This window comes from Gambusia affinis, linkage group LG09 (genome assembly GCF_019740435.1).
Source record: "Gambusia affinis linkage group LG09, SWU_Gaff_1.0, whole genome shotgun sequence".
Taxonomy (NCBI): Eukaryota; Metazoa; Chordata; class Actinopteri; order Cyprinodontiformes; family Poeciliidae; genus Gambusia; species Gambusia affinis.
The window spans coordinates 22,124,667-22,144,758 of NC_057876.1; the positions used below are offsets into that span (position 1 = coordinate 22,124,667).

At 36.8% G+C, this 20,092-nt stretch overlaps 1 protein-coding gene across 1 annotated transcript; it reads left to right on the top strand.

Annotated features, from left to right (window-relative positions):
- The first annotated feature begins 245 nt into the window (after window positions 1-245).
- Window positions 246-19,165, top strand: xpnpep2 (X-prolyl aminopeptidase (aminopeptidase P) 2, membrane-bound). Its single transcript, XM_044127878.1, has 21 exons — window positions 246-364; window positions 1,157-1,218; window positions 1,414-1,524; window positions 1,636-1,699; window positions 5,351-5,455; window positions 7,018-7,104; window positions 7,272-7,415; window positions 8,808-8,909; window positions 9,005-9,086; window positions 9,845-10,046; window positions 10,126-10,215; window positions 10,295-10,404; window positions 11,304-11,381; window positions 12,721-12,792; window positions 12,874-12,934; window positions 13,794-13,863; window positions 14,029-14,133; window positions 15,712-15,771; window positions 16,599-16,675; window positions 16,764-16,853; window positions 18,274-19,165. The coding sequence occupies exons 1-21, from the start codon at window positions 271-273 to the stop codon at window positions 18,469-18,471; spliced, it is 2,064 nt and encodes a 687-aa protein (XP_043983813.1). The 5' UTR covers window positions 246-270; the 3' UTR covers window positions 18,472-19,165.
- Window positions 19,166-20,092: the final 927 nt, after the last annotated feature.

Consider the following 20,092-nt stretch of genomic DNA (forward strand, 5'->3'; position numbering starts at 1 on the left):
GAATAACAAGATGACTGGTCACAGTGACACAGCACACAGTTACTCTTAAAACCCGCTCTCTGCTTATGAGTCCTACCAGGAAGGGCCACAGGGAAAGCAGATAGTGAGTGGCAGCGAGGAAGAGGAGGAGCAGGACGAGGGAGAGGGAGAGAGAGGGCGGCTCGCCACACACACCCACACCCACACCCACACACACACACACACACACACACACACACACACACACAGTTGCTCACAACATCGCCCGGCGCTCCTCGTCACATAACCTGCATGCACATCAGGTCGGCCGGCAGTCTGAGCGCTGTGCAGCTGAAGATGCCTTCCTCTGCGTGGCTGTGGGCGGTTTCTGTGGTCGCACTGAACGGTAAAGAGTTTGTCTTCTTTTCTGCTGCTGCTGTAACGTTAGAGCAACTAAAACAGGTTTACAGTTTTAGAGAAATGATGCGATGTCTTGCAGAAATGCAGTTTGATTTCCCTTGTGCTCATAAATCTTCAGCTTTGACTCGTTGTCTGCACAGATGCAAATCTCTGCGCACCGCAAATCTGGAACAAACTTCCAGAAAAAACAGCCGAAACATTGAGTTCCCTCAAATCAATGTTAAAAGCATATTTGTTGAGAGCTGTTTTTGTATTTGATGAGGATTGATGATTTTGATGATGAAATTCAACAAAATGTAATGTTTGTTATTGGCTTATCAACTGGCAACTTTCTTATTTTGTGTTTTCATGATGTAAAGCGCTCATTGTTGCTGAAATCTGTCTGATTGATAGAGATGTTTAAAAAACACAATTCAGCAGAGTAAGTTACATTTGTAACTTTTCCTGTCTTTTTTCTCCGTCTTCATGACCTTGCAGTTCATCTTTCAGAGCCGCTGCATCTGAACAAATAGATAATAAAAATTTGTTTGTTGTCTTGCAGGATTGTGCTCTGATTTCCATTTATTCTGACTTTTTGTGCCTGTAAATCTTCAGCTTTGACTCTTTGTCTGCACAGAAACAAACCTCTCTGCACCACAAATCTGGAACAAACTTCCAGAAAACTGTAAAACAGCTGAAACACTGAGTTCCTTTAGGTCAATGCTGATCTAATTGTTTAGAGCTGCTTTTGAGTCAGGATGTGTAATTTTCTTTTTGCTCTGTTTTCATGTATTTTCAGGCCATCTTTTCTGCGCCGCTGCATACGAACGAACCGAGAGGAACTGTTCTCTGACTCCACCGGTGAGACTCAGCAGTGAACAATAAACTGCAGTTTTCCATTAAACAGTTTGCCCTGAGTGGATTCACCCAGCGTTAATGATTACAGAGGACGATAGAGAAGGAGATAATTCAGCAGCTTGCTGGGTTTAATGAAATGTGGAGATTTTCTCCTTGCTTTGTGAGCGCCTCATCGTTCTTCCTGTCTGTCTGTTGCAGTATCTCCCCAGCACAGCAGTAAATACTTCTGTCCAGCTGCAGGAGCTGCGAGCCCAAATGCTGCCCCTGAATGTCTCTGCCTACATCATTCCTGGCACTGATGCTCACCTGGTACATCTGCCGGCTGTCATAATTAATCCATCTGGGTTTAAAATCCTTGTTTGCTTTTGTGTGGTTTTAATTTGAAGCCTGATTTTTTTTTTTTTTTGTTAATTCTGTCAGAGTGAATACATCGCCCCACGTGACGCCAGGATGGCCTTTATGACTGGTTTTACAGGCTCTGCAGGTACAATCCTCCTCCTCCTCTTCGTCCTCCTCCACATCCGAGCTCCTCTGCTTTCATCCCACATCCTCAACAACTCGTCGTTCATTTTGTTTTCAGCGCTTTCACTCGCTGTTTAATTGCGTCCTCTCATTCATGGTGCCTGTCCTTGCAGAGTAACCTGACTGCTGATTTATCAGGCTGGTCATAGAAGAGGCTTTTACTAATTTGAATTAAATGGAAATCAAATTAGTAAAACCAGGACTGCAAGTAACAATTATACTAGTCATCAATTAATCAATAATTTTGACGATTAATTGATTAATCAAATGAAAAAATTGGCAAATTCTGCATATTTTTCATACACATGCGAATAAATTACTCATTTGATTACTTTTTAAAATAAGAAAATAAAAATTTTATTGCCTAAAATACAATAACAGCTTTCCTTTAGTGAATGCTTGATCATTTGTAGCAAAGGATGCATCAACATCAACAACTTTCTGCTTCACATCAATACAGTGAAAGGCTGATCTGGTGACTATTTTTCAGATTAATTGACTAATAATTAGATAACAACAGATGCTTATTATGATTTTTGAACCAGGTGAAGCTAAACCTGCCTCTTGAGGTCTCCTGGGTAGAGGATATTTATGGACAGAGATATTATTTTTTAACCTAAATGTAAAATGGTGACATTTTTGTACAGTTTTGGCTTAATTACTGCTCTGAATGTATGTTATTCATTCAGTAAATGGTCTTTTTTGAGTTAATCATTAATCAATTACTAAATCAGTTGACGATTATTTAAACAATCAATTAATCATCCATCCATTCTCGGTACACCCTTGTCTGTTAGCGGAGCTGGTGCCTAACTCCACCTATCAATTAATCGTGATTAATTCAATTAATTGTTTCAGCCCTACAGTAAATTGAGGTTTGTACCTGAACACGGCGCTGCAAAGCTGTTCAAAATGTGTGGAAAATTAGTCTGTTTCAGTGGTTTACTCAGCTGTGAATTAAATATGATCTCACCACTTTATTTGGTACATCTGTTCTGTTGCTTTTTATCACAAATTGCAGCCCGGTTGTTGGTGCCAGATGGGCTTGTTTGAGCATGTCACAATCTGCTGATGTAATACCAGGGTAATTTAAAGCACAACCATCCCTCAGACGTACAAGGAAATGTCTGAAACTGAGAAAATATCCGGTGAGAGGCGGTTTTTTGGACAAAAAAATGCCTTGTTGACATTAAATGTCAAAGGAGAATGAGCTGAAAGTAAGTTAGAAAGGAAACATTGAAAATGCAGCTTTTACAAACGTTGCCTGTTTTTAATGGGCTTTGATTTTTGTTGCAGCAGTCAGATGGCAGAGTCAAAATTTGGCAGAAACAACAAGCGTGTTTTTATCTCTCCATGTGTCAATAAATCAGAATCAGGGTTTTTGTAAAGTTCTGGGGCTTAGAGTTCAATTGGGGATGAAATTGCAACATGTGTTACATTCTTAGCTAGTTGGGTAGAGTTGGGCAGTAACTAGTTACATTTAATCAATTACATTGACTTGGAAAAAACTGTTCTTCTAGGAGTATTTTTACTGCCATGTTCTTTTTACTGTGACTTGAGGAATTTTATTGTGAAGTATTTCTACTCTTACCTGAGTAAAATTTCTGGAATCTCCACTGGAAGAAAAACAAACATGTTTTAACCAAAAATTCACCAGACACAGACACACACCTGCAGTTTTTGTCAAAGTGTCATAAGGTTTTTATTGTAAGGAACAGGGAAAAAAATTATCTTGCCTGATTTTGTTATTTTTTATGACTAATTCCGGTTATTTTTATTTTGGTTCCTAAAATATATAAAATTTCGGCATAATTTTAAATGGTTGATGTTTTGATCAAATACTTTTTTTAGTCTTACTTAAGTAATTTCTTGGACAGCTACTTTTCAGTTTTACATGAGTAAAATAATGTTTAAGTAGTGCTAATCTTACTTCAGTACCATTTGAGTACACAGCACCATCAAATAAATTAAACCCTTTGAAAAACCTGTTCCACATCTCACCTGTGGTGGCGCTGCATCCAGAACGACTAAAGAAACAACATAAAACCTCAGAAGAAGGCACAGAGCGCAACTTTCTTCTTCAGAAATGTAAACAAAAAGTAGCGTCAGAATTTAGCAGTTGTAGGATTTCTATTTTGTCTTTGATAAGAGACCAGAAGCTAGTTCTCCTTCGCGTTTGTTTCGGTTGTAGTTACCCAGAATGCCCTGCGCTGTAGTCCACTTCCCGCTTCTGAGCGCTATAAGGTTCTCTTGGCGTTTCACCACAAGTTCAGAGTTCAACTTGTAGTGAAACAGGGATTTGAGTTGTGGATTAACGATAATCAATAATGCAACAGCTTTGTGAAGCTGTCATGTAAACTCGGATAAATGTTTCCAACATTTTCTAAAAGATTTAATGCAGTGAAGGCAAACTGAGGATCCAACCTGGGCCTAGTAAGTTCTACTTTACAAAGTTGGAAAATGAATGCCATACTTCCTTTCTGTTTTTCAGGGACATATTTAAAAAAGTTATATTTTCTTTTGAGTTTTTTATGAGCTGTGACTGTTTTTTTCCACTTATGTTTCCTGACCATTTCCAATTTGTTTCTTTCCAAAGCCATGTAACATTCATCAATACGGGATTAAAAAAAAGTACTTTAACCACTGTCTTCTCTGCACATCAATTTAGACTTGCCGCCTGTTACAAGAACAGTTTTCATATTTCTTTCACTAATCCCTTGCAAAACCCCAAAGATGGCACAGTTTAAAGGAAACCTATTATGTAAAATTCATGTTTTGCATGTTTTTATACTGCTGCTTCTAAAAACAGCTCAAGGGCTTAAAAACACAACCCAGCTGTTTCTTGGCAGTAAGTGAGTGTTTTTTGGTATCTAGAAAACAAGCTGTTTCAAAAAGCCTGCCCATTGTTGAGTCATAACCAGTGGGCACTGTGTTGTTACCTAGCAACAGCATCCCAGCCCAGACCGTCACCTAGCAACCCAAGCTGAGTTCCAGCACATTTGGTCAGCTGGTTTTACTGCTGTCTGCGCTGGACAATGGCTGCGGGAAAATCAAAACTTTCGTTGTTAACTTACAATTAACTTACAATTGCTGCATTCTTGTTGGTTATCCAGGAGGCTTTACTGATGCTTTTCAAAGATATATGGTTGTATAATTGCTCGTCCGTTTGCAGCTATATTCATATGCGAGTGTAAATGTTGAATTAGGGTCGTGGTCAGCCACTACTAATTTGGATTTAAAGTGACAGAGGCCCTAAAACAGCTCAAAATAGTCAGAACTGACCAAACTAAAATCTCATTATTTAGGAATAATTTTGTGCAACAAATAAGATGAGGCCTATCATAACACGTTCAAGGAGGCTACGTCACCTCTAAAGGCCAGAAAATTGGAGGCAGAACAGTTAAAGTATTTTGACGTCGTGTTTGACTCTTGAAGAATTTTGGATGAATGGAAGGATAATTAATACCACTTCTAGAACATCTGGGACCTTGTAACTTACATTTGAAGAGCTTAAGGATGTTTTTCACATACAGTATAAAGTTTGATATTTATAGTTTTAGGTAATCAAACACCAACCACTTCATAGTGCAGCTGTTGTCCCACTTTTTTCCAGGCACTGCTGTTGTCACTCAGACCAAGGCGGCTCTGTGGACAGACAGCCGCTACTGGGTCCAAGCTGAGAGACAGTTGGACTGCAACTGGGAGCTGCAGAAAGACGGTATGAGTGACTGTACCGCGCCTCGCTGTGATGGCAGCGCTGCACGCATGCATTCCTTTTAAATTGTTGCGGTGTGTTTTTTATTTATCTTTTCAAAAATAGCCTTTTAAAGACTCAACATGTCATTACGGGGGTTTTATAATGAAAAAGTTCCCATAAACAAAGTTTGTTTCTCATGCAGCATGCAGCATTTTTTCAAAAATTTTATCCAAGAGGAAATATTTAATTGTTGTTTCTTAGTTGTTGTTTTTCAAGAGGATAAGGCTCATAAAATTCACTGCTTTTTATATTTAAAAAACAAGTTATAAAAACAAGTTAAGTAAAAACAATTATGGAAACATGAATCATCAATTTTCCATTATCTGTGCCAGAATTAATGGTCAGACATCCATCAACCTAAAACTGAAACAAAACTAAAAGTCCTAGATAAATGTTATTAAACATTTATTGGAAACTTAAATTTTACAATTAGACAACACATGAATAACATACCAGAGCTGGAAGATAGAAACAAAGTCACTGAAGACTTTGATTTTGTGTGAAGAAGAAAAATAAAATGATTATTTTTCACGTTTTTAAAACTAACTAAAAAGTCTCAGTAAATTGAGTTTGAAGTGTTGAAATTGTAATGCAGGAATTATTAGCATTACTAATTAGCACAACTAATGCCTAATAGCTAATTGGTATTGTTAATTGCTTTTTAAACTTACTGCCAATGGTTGATTAGCATTATTAATGACTAGCTACCATATGCTAATAGATAACTAGCATTATCTATAAGCTAGTCCTCATTGGTGCTATTCATTAGCATTTACGCTAATGCACAAGCAGCTTTACTAATACGCAACAATTTTGCTAACAGACAGTAAACATTTCTAAAATAGCTGGTAACCATTTTTGCTAACAACTAGCTGCCATTGGTAATAGCTAGCTTCAGCACATTGAAATAAAAATTATATAATCATTGTGAAAAAACTTAATTCACACACTTATAGAAATGTATTGGACACTTTGTGAAAAAGTCTTTTTTAGCAAAGAAACTTCAAGACATCCACTCTAACACTCCTTCTACTCGTGTATGGAACACCAAGAAGGCCAAAACCATCTTACACATACATTAACCATTCCTCTAGCCAATCACAGACAGATTTTATTCCTCCAATTTGAGTATTTCTTGGATGAAAAACAAATAATAAATACCAGTAGATCAAAATAGTGTATTAATGTGGCAGAAATTCAAAACAAAATGATTGGATTTAAGAAAAACACAAGAGAACATAATAAATTTGAATTTTATTGTGTGAGAATGTGCCATAATGCATACAAATATGCTTACTTTACTTTAATTTCTACATTTAGTTTCTATATATTAGTTATACATATATGTACATTGGAGAAAGAGGGTTAATGTTTTAGTCATTATCAAGCTTAAAGTGGTGATTTGGTTTACTTTAAGACTAATCTGCAGAATTTCACTTAATGATGACTCTTTGCAATACTCTGCATTAGTTTTTGTCCATATTTTGTGATGTCAGTGATAAATGTTTGGTTTATTGTTTCAGTTTCCATCATCAGTGTGGCAGAGTGGCTCATCTCAGAGGTACCAGCAGGAGGCAACATCGGTTTTGATCCCTTCCTCTTCTCCCTCAGTGAGTTTTCACCCTCTTCACCTCAGCTGTTAGTCCGTTTTAACATCAATAAAGCACCAAACAGATGGAACATATTGAAAGAGAACCCAGACCCGACGCCATCCAGACTGTTTACTTGAGATTGATTCAGTTTAATGGCCGTATTTTCCTGCAATTTGCTCCATTAGAGACGCAAGAGAACTACGCCATGAGTCTGGAGTCCAGCAATCGAATCCTAAAGTCCATTCCTGTCAACCTGGTCGACCAGGTGTGGAAAGACAGACCTCAAATCCCAGCAGACGGCCTCACCCGTCTGCCTGATAGAGTCCTTCGTAAGTCCTCAAACAACCATAAAGTCTGTGTTTGTGTTTTCTACGGTTGGCTGGCAGATCAAACACTAACTCAGAAGGACTAGAGAAGCCAGGAAGTTGTCTCAGTGTTGGTCTTATTAGGCTTTATGGCTGCAGATTAGAAAAATGCACCAAATGGAGGGCACCATAAACCTAATGGTCTGTACATTTAACTGTAAAAATCATTCTGTGCATGGCTTTAAGAGCATGAACAGAATGATGCATGCTCTTTCTTATCCTGACAGTCGGGATAAGAAAGGTAGCTCTTTTATTCTTGGCAGACTGGATGGAGTCCATTAAGTAATGAAGAAAAGGAAGATGACTTGAATGTCAAACAAGCTGGAAAGAACAAAAAACCACAAATGTGTTTTTATTCTCAGAAGATAAACTACAATTACAGGAAAATGTATTTAGATTGATTCAACTAAAAAAGTTGACCCAGCTGAACCAGTTTTCTTCATCTTTAGCAGTGTTTTTTTTTCCAAAACTTTATTTATTTTTTAACAAATGTTAAAATCACGTAACTATTATCATATTATACAAATAAAAGAAACTGAATAACCTTTATAACAAAAGCATGACCTCAAAAAGCAGAAAATTAGCCTCCACTAACATTAAAGTAACATGAAGAGAAAAACCAAAAAGGCGGGGTGGGGGAGTGGGGGGGGGGGGAATGTCAGTTGGTGGTTGCTATGACAACCACCAACTGTCAAGAGCAGCCTAGCAAAACTTAATACACAGATTCACTTAATAAAAATAGAAAAATATAAGTAAGCAAGTAAATAATAATAATAATTGTAGCTAAATTGTTATAGAGTGATAGTTAGTTGTAGTGTTTAACACAAGTGTGTGTATATTGCTCAGAAGGGAAGTGAAGTGACATCCTAATTTTCTCAAATTTAAGAAAGTAAAGAATATCCCTGAGCAGACTGGGGTTGAGATTATTTTAGTTATCGTTTGACACAAAACAGTGTGTTGCAGAATGAATCATACTGCTTCAAGATTTTCACATTTTCAATATATTTCAGTGGGATTACCTGAAAATATTACCTGAAAAGTGTGGCGTGAATATATATTGAATGGAATTACAGTTGTACGTCTTATGTTGGATTTTTCTACCGGCTGCAGAGAGTTTCACTTTGTAAAACTCAATAAAAGTTTTTTTTAGTCCATTAATTTTAAGTATTACCAAAGATTCTTGGTTTGATTTAGGTTTAGACTTTGACTGGTCCGATTTCAAGGCATTAAGTTACAAATTCAAATTTCTTATAAGTGATCTAACAACTGAAGGTAACAAAGTAACCTGATTGTGTTATAAAATGGCTGAAAAACACATAGTACTGCCCCGTTAAAGTAAAATGTTTGATCTCTCAGAAAGGACGTGGCAGGATAAGGTGGAGCAGATACGGAGTCTGATGACGACCAATCCATACCAACCCACAGCTCTTCTGCTCTCAGCTCTGGATGAAACAGCATGTGAGGAAAAACTGGTGCTCTGTCAAACTAATAAATCATATTAACAGTTTGGAAAGAAATTAAAGTCAGTGATGATGCTTGTTTTTGTTTTTCAGGGCTCTTTAATTTACGTGGAAACGACATTCCCTACAATCCTTTCTTCTACTCCTACACACTTCTAACTTTAGATGAGATCTGGTCAGTCATTCACTGTTTATATCTATTTATTGAACAACTAATTATTTATAGACACATTGCAAGCATGACTAGCATTGGTTTTAACTGTCGAGGTGTCAACATAACACGCTAAATCTAAAATATACGCCTGATATATAAAAGTAAAACGGACACAGTGCTTGGCTACTAGTTGTCAACACTCCCAAGAGAGATAAAGCTTTAATTAAAAATAGCAAGGGAGAGAGAAGTAGTTCATTTATGCTAGCTTGACTTTGACAACCTTAACATGTAAATGTTCTGTAGGATTGAGTGTTTTGGTAAAAAAAAAAAAAAAAGGAAAAGGTGACCTAAACACCAACGCTGACAGCTCATCAGTAGGTTGAGTTTAAATTAGCTAATCAATCACAGCTGTTATATTAGCTATAGCAGCGGTAGCTAATCTACCACAGTGATCACTTATTAATAATCACAAAAAAAACGTCAAGACTAAAAACATAAAACTGTAACGGACTGACTGTTCTGTTCTTTATGTAAAAAAAGGTTTGACTGTTTTTTGGCATTGGATACCAACATCTCCGGGTTTCATTTGTTTACCGAGTTGTTTTACCGCAGCATCTTGGCTTCGGATGGCATAAAATAAAATTTTTGCCCTTCACTGTTGTGCGCATGCGTTAAATTTCTGGATGTTAAAAACAACATGCATATTTTTCAGGTATTCAGACCCAACAAAACGCCCTGCTGTCCTGCATATGAGCATGTTGCTTTTCGTTCTCCTGCAGGCTGTTCGTCCACACAAACAGAGTGACTGAGGAGCTGAAGGCGTACCTGAGTGCGTCCTGTACCGGTTCCCTCTGTGTGCAGCTGAAAAGTTACGACTCTGTTCGTGAGAATCTGATGACCTACGTCGCACAGTCTGACGTTAAAGTGTGGATTGGTACAGAATATACAAACTACGCTCTTTATGAGCTCATAACACCTCAAGTATGCTGATCATTTCAAAAAGTTCAGCTCATTTGTAAGAAATACTTTATATTAATGACTGTTTGTTTGTCTAATACAGGAGAAACTAATTACATCCTCCTATTCTCCTGTGTTGACAACTAAAGCTGTGAAAGACGAGACTGAGGAACGAATACTGAGGGAAGCTCATGTACGTCCCAAACGCAGACAGATTCATATTTACTGCCTGAAAAAAACAAACCCAAACTTTCACTTTTTACCTTGTTCAGGTGAGGGATGCGGTTGCAGTCATCCAGCTGCTGATGTGGCTGGAAAAAGTCGTCCCAGTGGCGAACGTGACCGAACTGAGAGCTGCAGAATATGTAAATCGCTGTCGCAGGTGAGTCAACAAACTGAGTTACAACCAGATGTTTGCAGAAGAAGAGTCTCAGCCTAAACCAACATAAACTTTTCAGTTAAGTTCAGTTTAAGTTCAGTTTATTGATATAGCTCCAATCCACAGCAAATGTTGCCTTTATTTCACTTTATGCAAAGATGTTTGACGATAAAGAAGAACTATTATGAAAAATTTGCATTTAGCTGATTATTTAGATTTAAAGTAACAAGACGCCTTAAAACTACTCTTTCGAAAGAAAATCAATAGAAAATACAAAAATCTCTATCTAAGAATGATTTTGTGTAAATATGTAATGAACATGTTTTGTATTGCCTATACATTTATCCTAACCTCTAATAATAATAGGTCTCCTTTTAATCATTAGTACTTTCTATCTTCACAAAAGCATCAAAGCCAAATTGAATGCCAGATTATATGTAGTTTATATGGAGATGAAAATAACAATTAGCTAAAACATAAAGCTAACAGTTGAACAGTTGAAAGCAAATAATACAAGTTGGAGAGTAGTAGGAGAAGAAAGGAAGTGAGTAAAAGTGATCAATTTGTCCTTTAGCTCATAGAATGAGGCATGATGGAGGTCAGTCAGGATTTCATTAATTATTTCCTTTTGCTAAATAACAAAGTATTGTATAAGAAAAGCTTTCTCATTATTCTGCGATTTAACAAGCTGAAAAAATTTTTTTTTAACCAAAACAGAAAAGTTCAGTCTGACTTAATGTCAAACAGAAAAGGAGGTCGTATTCCTACACGTTTGTGTATAAACGACTTGTTGGAACTGTGAATGCACAGCGTTACGGAGAACTAACATGCACAGCTTTACTCTGTCGTATTAATAAAGCATTTCTAAAACTTTGGAGTCACAGCTAATATAAACGTTGCAGCAAACAGAAGGACAACAGAGGCCCGAGCTTTGAGACGATCTCTGCAAGCGGACCAAACGCTGCTCTCGCCCACTACAGGTGAGATGAACTCATGTCTTCTTCTTTCTGATGCTTTAATTTTTAATGAGGCCTTTCTTCTTAAAATGATCAAAGTTTTTATAAGGAGACAGTTTTGAATGTCAAAAAGCAATTTCTTTTTTAAATAGAGAGAAAACATTAAAAACTCGCAGTGGAGGTTTCTTTTCTGATACGTAACAATATCATCCTCAAAACACTTAAAAATAAGTCAAGGACTAGTTTGGAAATTGATTATTTTGAAGATTAATTGATTAATCAGAGAAAAAACATTCAGTATAGTTTTCATTTAACCTCTTTTAGCAGCCATCAGCATCTATAACAACTATTTGAAGAATTTCAATTAATATGAGTAACAACATATATTGAATACAAAATCAGAAATACACTAAAATATGCAAATAAATAGTCAATAAGAAAATAAACATTTTAATTAGTAAATTTCAATAAAATAGCATTGTTTTAGTGAATGCTTGATCATTTGTAGCAAAGGATACATCTGCAATAATTCATATAATAACAAAATCAGGCAAAAGAAAATTTTTCTTAATCCGTTTTTTTTTTATATAAAACTTAAACAAAAACTGCAGGTGTGTGTCTGTGTTTGGTGAATTTCTGGTTTAAACATGTTTGTTTTTCCTTCAGTGGGTAGAAAATCCAGAAATTTTACTCGAGTAAAAGCAGAAATACTTCATTATAAAATTACTCAAGTAAAGGTAAAAGTACAATGTAGTAAAAATACTCCCAGAAGTATTTATTTTTCAAAAAGTGACTCAAATAAATGTAATTCAGCAAATATAACTGATTACATGCTGCTCTGACTGTGTTGTTGTTTCATCAAATAGCATGTTTTTTAAATACGTAAATCCTTTTCCTTCAACTTCACAAATAAGTTGTCACATAAACACCACTAAAATATGTTTCCAGTGTGATAAAAAGGGGGAAATATGCAACTGGTATTATGAGAAGCTCCTCTAGTTTTAGTTGACGACTAATTTCACACTTTACGTTGTTTGAGTAACTTCACCACGTACAGCTTGTCACAGTAATAAAGTCAAACATTCGTCTCGCAGCTAATTCTGTTAAACCACCTGAAAGTATAACGAACAAACAACCAACTGCTCTGACGTCTAAAAACAATTAAAAAGAAAAATTCATAGTTTAAACTTTTCCAGAACTCAACACGTGTGAACACGTAGGAGTTTCTAGAGAAAACAACAATCCCTGATGTATTCTCCTTTCTTATTAAAAACAGCTTTAAAAATATTTATACGGTATTATAACAGTAAACACTGTCGTATATTTCACCTGTTTCACTTCCTGTGCTCTTTTTTCCTTTCAGTCCGTCAGAAGAAACCAGCAGGAGGCTGACGGTTGATGAGATGTTCTTGGTTGACTCCGGCGGTCAGTATCTGTGAGTAAATCCGCTCTCCTCCAGTTTCACTTCGGGTCTCGTGAGCAAAATATGAGTCACGGCGTTTCTCGCTACTCTCAGAGACGGGACCACTGACATCACCCGCACGGTTCACTGGGGGACGCCCACAGACATGCAGAAGGTGACATTTACATTAAATAGCCTCTTACTACACTCAAAAAAATTAATCATTGACTTACGGTAACATATTTTTTCTTTTCACTGAGTTCCATGTTACTCTACAAAATGAAGAAAATTAGATACTAATTTCATTTGCATAACTGACTTAATTTAATTATGTACACTGCATAAACACAAAGTCTTACCAGGTATTTTGGTCTAGATTCAAGTGCACTTGAAATAATACAAAAGTAACTTATAAGTAACTTTTCAGCAAGATATAGAAACTTATTTTCAGTAAGTAAATATTTAATATTGATGAAAAAGTACTAGATCCACTGGCAGATTATTTCACTTATAGCAAGACAATGGAACTAGTACAATATTAAAGAGTTATTGACTTAAAATATGCTCCTATGTCTTATAGCATATATATATAACATATTATATTTGTCTTCAGGTTCACTAAGCTGTTTGCATTAGAAACTAGACAAAAATTACTTAGTAAGATTTTGTGTTTTTGCAGTGCACGTAATTGTATTTTGTTAGTTGAAAGCAAATATTATAATAATCTTAGTTTATGACGTTATGTTTAACAAAAATAAAATTAAAGAATTCACTTCAGATTAACAAAAGAGAAGCTAACTGAACTAGCCATACTTTTTGTCAGCTTGCAGTAATGTGCATACATTCAGTGAACTTATTTAGCATTTTTTTCTCTCATAATGTACACATTATGTCACTCTGACAACTAAAAATTCAACTAATTTTTCTCTAGTTAACTAAATTCAAATTTGTCAACAGTTTCCATACAAATGAATAAAGTAGGTCAAGTGCCATTTTTTTGTCTTTGTATTTTAAACTTGTTTTTCCACTGACAGGAGGCGTTCACTCGAGTTCTCATGGGAAACATTGAAATATCTCAAACTGTTTTTCCATCAGGGACAAGCGGTGAGTGGGAAACTCTGGAGCACATTTTGAGTTGGCTTCACTCTTCCTCGTCCCTGAAATGTGTTTTTATGTCGCCACTAGAGAGCTCTCTTCCTCCACATCATGTTGAGAAGATTGCAGGATGTTTGCTTTCTGCTCTGTAAAAGGCCTTTTGTGTCTCCACAGGGGTGCGCATAGAGATGCTGGGCCGCCGGGCTCTGTGGGAGGTGGGCCTGAACTACGGCCACGGCACCGGTCACGGAGTGGGGAACTACTTTGGAGTTCATGAGTGTAAGGTTTTCATTAGGATTTTTAAAGGTGACCTATTAGGCTTCTTTGAACAGGTTTGGTCTAAAGTCAATACAAAACACTTTCATTACATTTTTTGCATAAAATCATTCTTATAAATCATTCTGACAATGAGGTTTTAGTTTTCTCAATTCTGCTTATTTTGAGCTCCTTTCATAATGAGCTGTGTTAGGGCGTCCTGTCACTTTAAATCCTAACAATCTGCTGGTTGCCACGCCGCCCACAACATATGTGAAAACAGATGTGCTGTTATGCAGCTGTACTTCTTTGAAAAACAGAAGAGGAGCCTCCTGTACAACCAACTGTAATACGGACCTCTACAAGAAATCTTTCCTGCCAACAGCCATCACTACGTACACAAACTCTTTGAAGACTTTGAATTAATGAGTTACAACAACATTTATTGTCCCTTTGGAATCAATAAAGTATTTCTGAATTTAATTTGAATTGAACAGGAATTCAAAAAGTGATTTCTGGATGGTAAGTTAACAAGAAAACTCTGTTTTTTGTTGACTTTACATTACACAGCACATATAGTGATAGAACCAGCTGGGGTTCAGCTTGGGTTGCTAGGTAACCGGGCTGGGCTGGGCTGTGGTTGCTAGGTAACAGGGCAGTTCCCATGGAATTTGGCTTAACATTTGGAAGGCTTTTGAAACGACTTGTTTACCAAACACCAAAAACCTTATTATCTTATTGCCTTGAGAAGGCAATAAGATAATAAGTTTTCTTGTTTTTTATCGCTTGGCCTGTTCTTAGAAGCAGCAGAAACTCAAATGGAAGCACAAAAACATCTGAATTGGTTCCCTTTAAATACTTGTTGCCACAGAGAAACAGAAACACTAATATATATTTAAATAAATCTAATTTGATTACTAAATCTCAGAGAGTTTGCATTAAGTTGAATAGCTGGGGGTTCGGTTGAGCATTTCAAAACCTGGCAAGCAATGCACACATGTGTACAAACATTTCATTTTGCAATTCAACCACATGCGATGTGGTTTACGTCACTCGATGCCCACATCAGCTGAAGTAATTAAGCCACAGTGTGACGGTAACAAAGGAAAATATTACAGCACTGTGACAAAATATTTGCCTCCTCAGCCCTAGTAGTTCCTCTGCTTTTGCTTCATTTGTTCCTGGTAAATATTTTAGATGATTCAATAAATTATATTGTAATACAAATATAACCAGGGTAAATACAAATGTAGCTGTTAGGTGGAAAAACATGTAGAGGTAGTTATTCTGTCACAGAGTGGGAAAAAACTAAGCAGCTCTTTCATTTGTTCCTCTAAAATAAGAAAACCTCAAAACTGCTCCAAGCTGAGCTTTTGCAGAAGGAGTGGTATTTTTTCTGTCCTATTACAGTCACTCCTTTAAGAAACAATTTATTCAGACTGCAGGAAAATATCCCAGGATGTTAAAATATATATATATTCAGGTTCTGGTTTTGTTAATCATAAGGAAACAGAATTACAGTGTTGTCACACCAGATATGTTTGTAGGTTTGCTTCCACTGCTTTATGTAATATTTTATGTTTTATTCTGATGTGCTTCCAGGGCCGGTTGGATTTCAGAGCAACAACATTCCCTTTAAAGCTGGCATGTTCACGTCTATCGGTGAGCTCTCTGTAAATTCATCAACCTCTCAGGATAACGCAAAATCACTCTGTTTGTGGACTCCAATGAACTTAACTAAAATCAATTAATAAAGTTTAAACATGTCTGGATCTAAGGAGGCTTAAGGAAGACTTTTGTCTTACTTCAAGGAAGTAACTTAAGTAACACAAGTAACTTTTCAGCAAGAAATACAGCTTATTTTGAAAAGAGTATTGGTGTCCATGGCCAATTATTTAACTTACAACATGGAAAAATGTATTGTTATAAGTGATAGAATCTGCCCATTTATATAGTACTTTTTAATAAATATTAAGGAGTTATTTACTTAAGAAAAGATACTACACTTAAAAAACACAAAATCTTACCAACTTAATTTGTTCTAATTTCTTGTTCAAATGTCTTAATTCACTTAAAATAAGACAAAACTAACCTAAAAGTGACTTTTTAGCCAGAAATAGGAGCTTTTTTAAGTAAATAATTTCTTAATATTTCTTTAAAAAGTAGTAGTTCCACCAGAAGATTAATATACTTAGTAACAAGATATTTTTTGAAGTTGCAAGTTAAACAATCTGCCAGTGGAACTGGTGCTTTTTCATGAATATTAAGGAATTAACGACATAATATAATCTCATGTTTCTTGTTGAAAAGTTATTTGGACTTATTTCAAGTGTTGTAAGATATTTGCACTAGAAACTAAACAAAATTAGTTGGTAATATTTTGTGCTCTTGCAGGATAACTAAAATGCAAAACCAGAAAATAGCTCTAAGTGATTAAACCCTTTTTTAAATATGTATATAAATCAATTCTGTTTCCCTTTTGGTTGCAGAACCTGGATATTACAAAGATAATGACTTTGGCATTCGGATTGAAGACATCGCTGTGACCGTCCCGGTTCATACGAAGGTAGAGAGCAAACAGAAAGCTGTAGCTCATCATTGGTAAAATGTTTCTCATAGTAACTTTATCACTAACGGACCTGTCTGTCTCTCAGTTTGGGCATAACTTCCTGACATTTGACACCGTGTCTCTGGTCCCATACGACAGAAAACTGATCGACACGTCACTCCTCAGTGCAAAGCAGGTGAGGAATCTTTTGCAGAAGCGATCTCTCAATTACAAAACACCAGGCAGATGCAGATTCATGAACCATAGCACGCTGCCATCAGTTTCCTGTTTTAATTTGTAAATACCTCTGGGACGTTCGATAGTGTGACACGGGCCCTGTCTTCCTCTTTCCTGCAACATTGGTTCTAGCTTCCTCCTAAAATCCCCTCTCACTCTTGTGGTTGAAGCGTCTCTGCAGCTCTGAGATCAAAACAACGCAAAAGAAAACAAAACCACGTGTGAAGCAAGCTTCTATGTTTTTGTTTCTTTTTTTTTTTTAGATATTTTGATGTATTGTTTTAACTCATTTATGTTTTTACAGAGATATAAGGTATCTTAAATCCCATCTTTTAGTTTTTGTTAAATATATTTTTAAACTGTTTCAATTTTTTTTTATCACTAGTAGTAATAAATAAATCATAACGGCCATTGGGTATGCTTTAAATATTTCAGCACACTCAATGAAAAGTTCACTTTTTAACTTCACTCTACATGCAGTGCCACAATTAGATCAAACATGTCAATTTTTTTACTCAAATACAGAGGGAGAAGTCTTCAATCAGGGCCGTGATGAGTAGTGAAGAGTTGTGAGTATCTTACCTGCAGTATGACTGTAGTTTGAGTCCCCACAGTTTTATTAATCTCTAAAACTAGTTCAGGGGTGTCCAACGTGTGGGCCTCTTTAGTTTAACTCTAGTTTGTTTTCTAAGAAAGTCCGGTTCATTAGGGGAGATGTGAATGTGCCTTCAAACTCCAATTTGGGCCAAAAAAGCAAATCCTGCTCTGCCTACAAATCTAGGTCTCGGTTTACAGCATTATGTAAAACCAACTTCTTTGAGCAGAGTTTCAGAAAGAGCAGGAGTTTTTAAAGAGAGAGCAGCCCAATTTCAGAGGCTTCGTTATACTGTAATGGCACTATGTGCCTGGGAAATTGAAAAAGTGAACTCTTGTGCAGCTCGAATGCATATGTAAATGCAAATTGGACCAGAGCAGAGCAGGGCATTCTGGGTAAATACAAACAAAACAAACTCAAGAGTCTAGCACTAGCGGGAGAAATGTCTTATCTTTGGTAAGAAACCAAAGATAAGAGAAACCCTACAACCACTAAAATCCGACACCGCTCCATTTTTGTTTACATTTTGTGAAGAAGGAAGTTTCACTCAGTGTGTTCTTCAGAGGTTGCCATGTTGTGTCATTCAGTAGTTTTTGGTGCAGCACCAGCACAGGTGAGGAGGGGAACAGGTTTTTCAAAAGATTTGGTGCAGTGCAGTGTGAAAGCAAACTGCATCAGCTGAAAATGTAACAAATGTTGCAGTTTTGGTTCCAATCAAACCGAGTCCACCGGACTATCAGGTGAACCCACCTTTAAGAATATATGTATGTATTTCCATCTCCAGATGCAGTGGCTGAATAATTACTATGAGATGATTCGTCGGCTGGTGGGCCCTGAGCTGGACAAGCAGGGGCTGCAGGAGGAGAAGGACTGGATGCTGAGAAACACCCAGCCTTTCACGGAGGCTGGATCCTCCGCCTCCGTCTGTTCCTCCTCTCTTACCCTCATCGCTCTGGTTTTCGCTCTGCACAACATCATCTGAGCGTCTCCTCCCACCGCACTCCTCAGCAGACTTGCACTCAAAAATTACCCCTATGCAGTCTCTACCGAGCAGCTACACCAGGTTGACAGATGCACAGAAATTTATAATTTTTTTTATTTAAAATTGTAAGATATATTTAATAATTTAAAATATGTGAGCAAATATATAATTTGTGTGTTTTTTAATATTTAAAATTATATTTTGTGATTTTTTTCTTTTTCTTTTTTGATGTTATAGTTTGAGGATTTAAACTGAGCATTTATTTGACCAGCTAATATAATGTATATTTTAATAAAGTGTCACTTTGAAACAACGATAAATGATAAAGTTGTTGCTGATTGTTTAACCAATACAAAGTTCTCATGTCACATTTCACTTCCATGAACTTTGAAATTGACAGCCATCTTTTTTTTCTTTAAGGTTTTATTGGCTCTAGTGGCCTTTATTTGATAGTTAATTGACAGGAAAGTGGGTAATGAAAGAAGAGGTAAGACATGCGGTAAAGGACACCAGGCCGGGAATCGAACCCGCGACGGCCGCGTCGAGGACCAAGGCCTCCTCATGTGGGCTGTGCTCAACCCCTGCCCCACCACAGCACATCCCCATTGACAGCCATCTTAGCAGGCAGTTGCTATGGAGTTGCTATGACAACAACAAACAAGCCAAGCTTAGAGCTAGCTCTACCTTCGTTTCTATCTAACTTATAAATAATATAAGTACATCACAATTATTAATCGATTACATTTTTTGAGTACCCACCTCTTTGTAGTACTAAGATAAATATCAGTAATATTTTCGTGTAATGAGCGATTATAAACGGCAGAGAACAGGTTCGAGGTGAGGCAGGCAGTTCTCTTGCCTCATGGCAGGGGGTGCTCAAGATCCCAGACGTTCGTCTTGTTCACTCCTCAACTGCCGAGTAAGTGACAGCGAGCTAGGCTAAACGATTCGGGAAGCAAGTCAAGTGCAGCGATAGATTATAATAGAGATAGTGATTTTTTTCCTCTCGCTTATCCCGACTTTCGACATGGATGACTACATTACAACACTAAAAAAGTTTTCTCAAGTGGACTTTCAATCGAAGCAGGAGATAATATGTGTGTTTTGTGAGCTACAGTTTGTATGTGTAAGGATGCAGAAGTGAAACATAACCTGTAAACTGCTGTCAATCTATGCATCTATTTGCAAATCTGATTCTGATGACGTCAGTGCCTCACCAGCTATGAACCTCACCGCACGTCACTGTTTACAGTAGTACTTACTGCCGAACTAGCCAAATTAGCTTAGCTAATGTAGCTTTTATCTGCTAGCTAAGACGGGCATGTAGCCTTATTGCTACATGTTCTCACTCTGCCAGTCACCAGAACCTCGATATTCACACGAAGGGTTCGTACATCCTTTACAAATCCTTTTAAACATTGATTTTATTTATGGTTGAATCTTGTGGAACAAAAGTACCTTAACTGCTGTTCTATTGGTAAAAATGGGGTGCATCAAATGTTAACGGTACCAATACATTTTGGATGATTCCACTGGTATTTTGACATTTTATCTTTGGATATCAGCTCCAAATCTTTGAGGTTGGAAGCCCTCTTTGCCGTTTGCCGAACTTCATTCACCA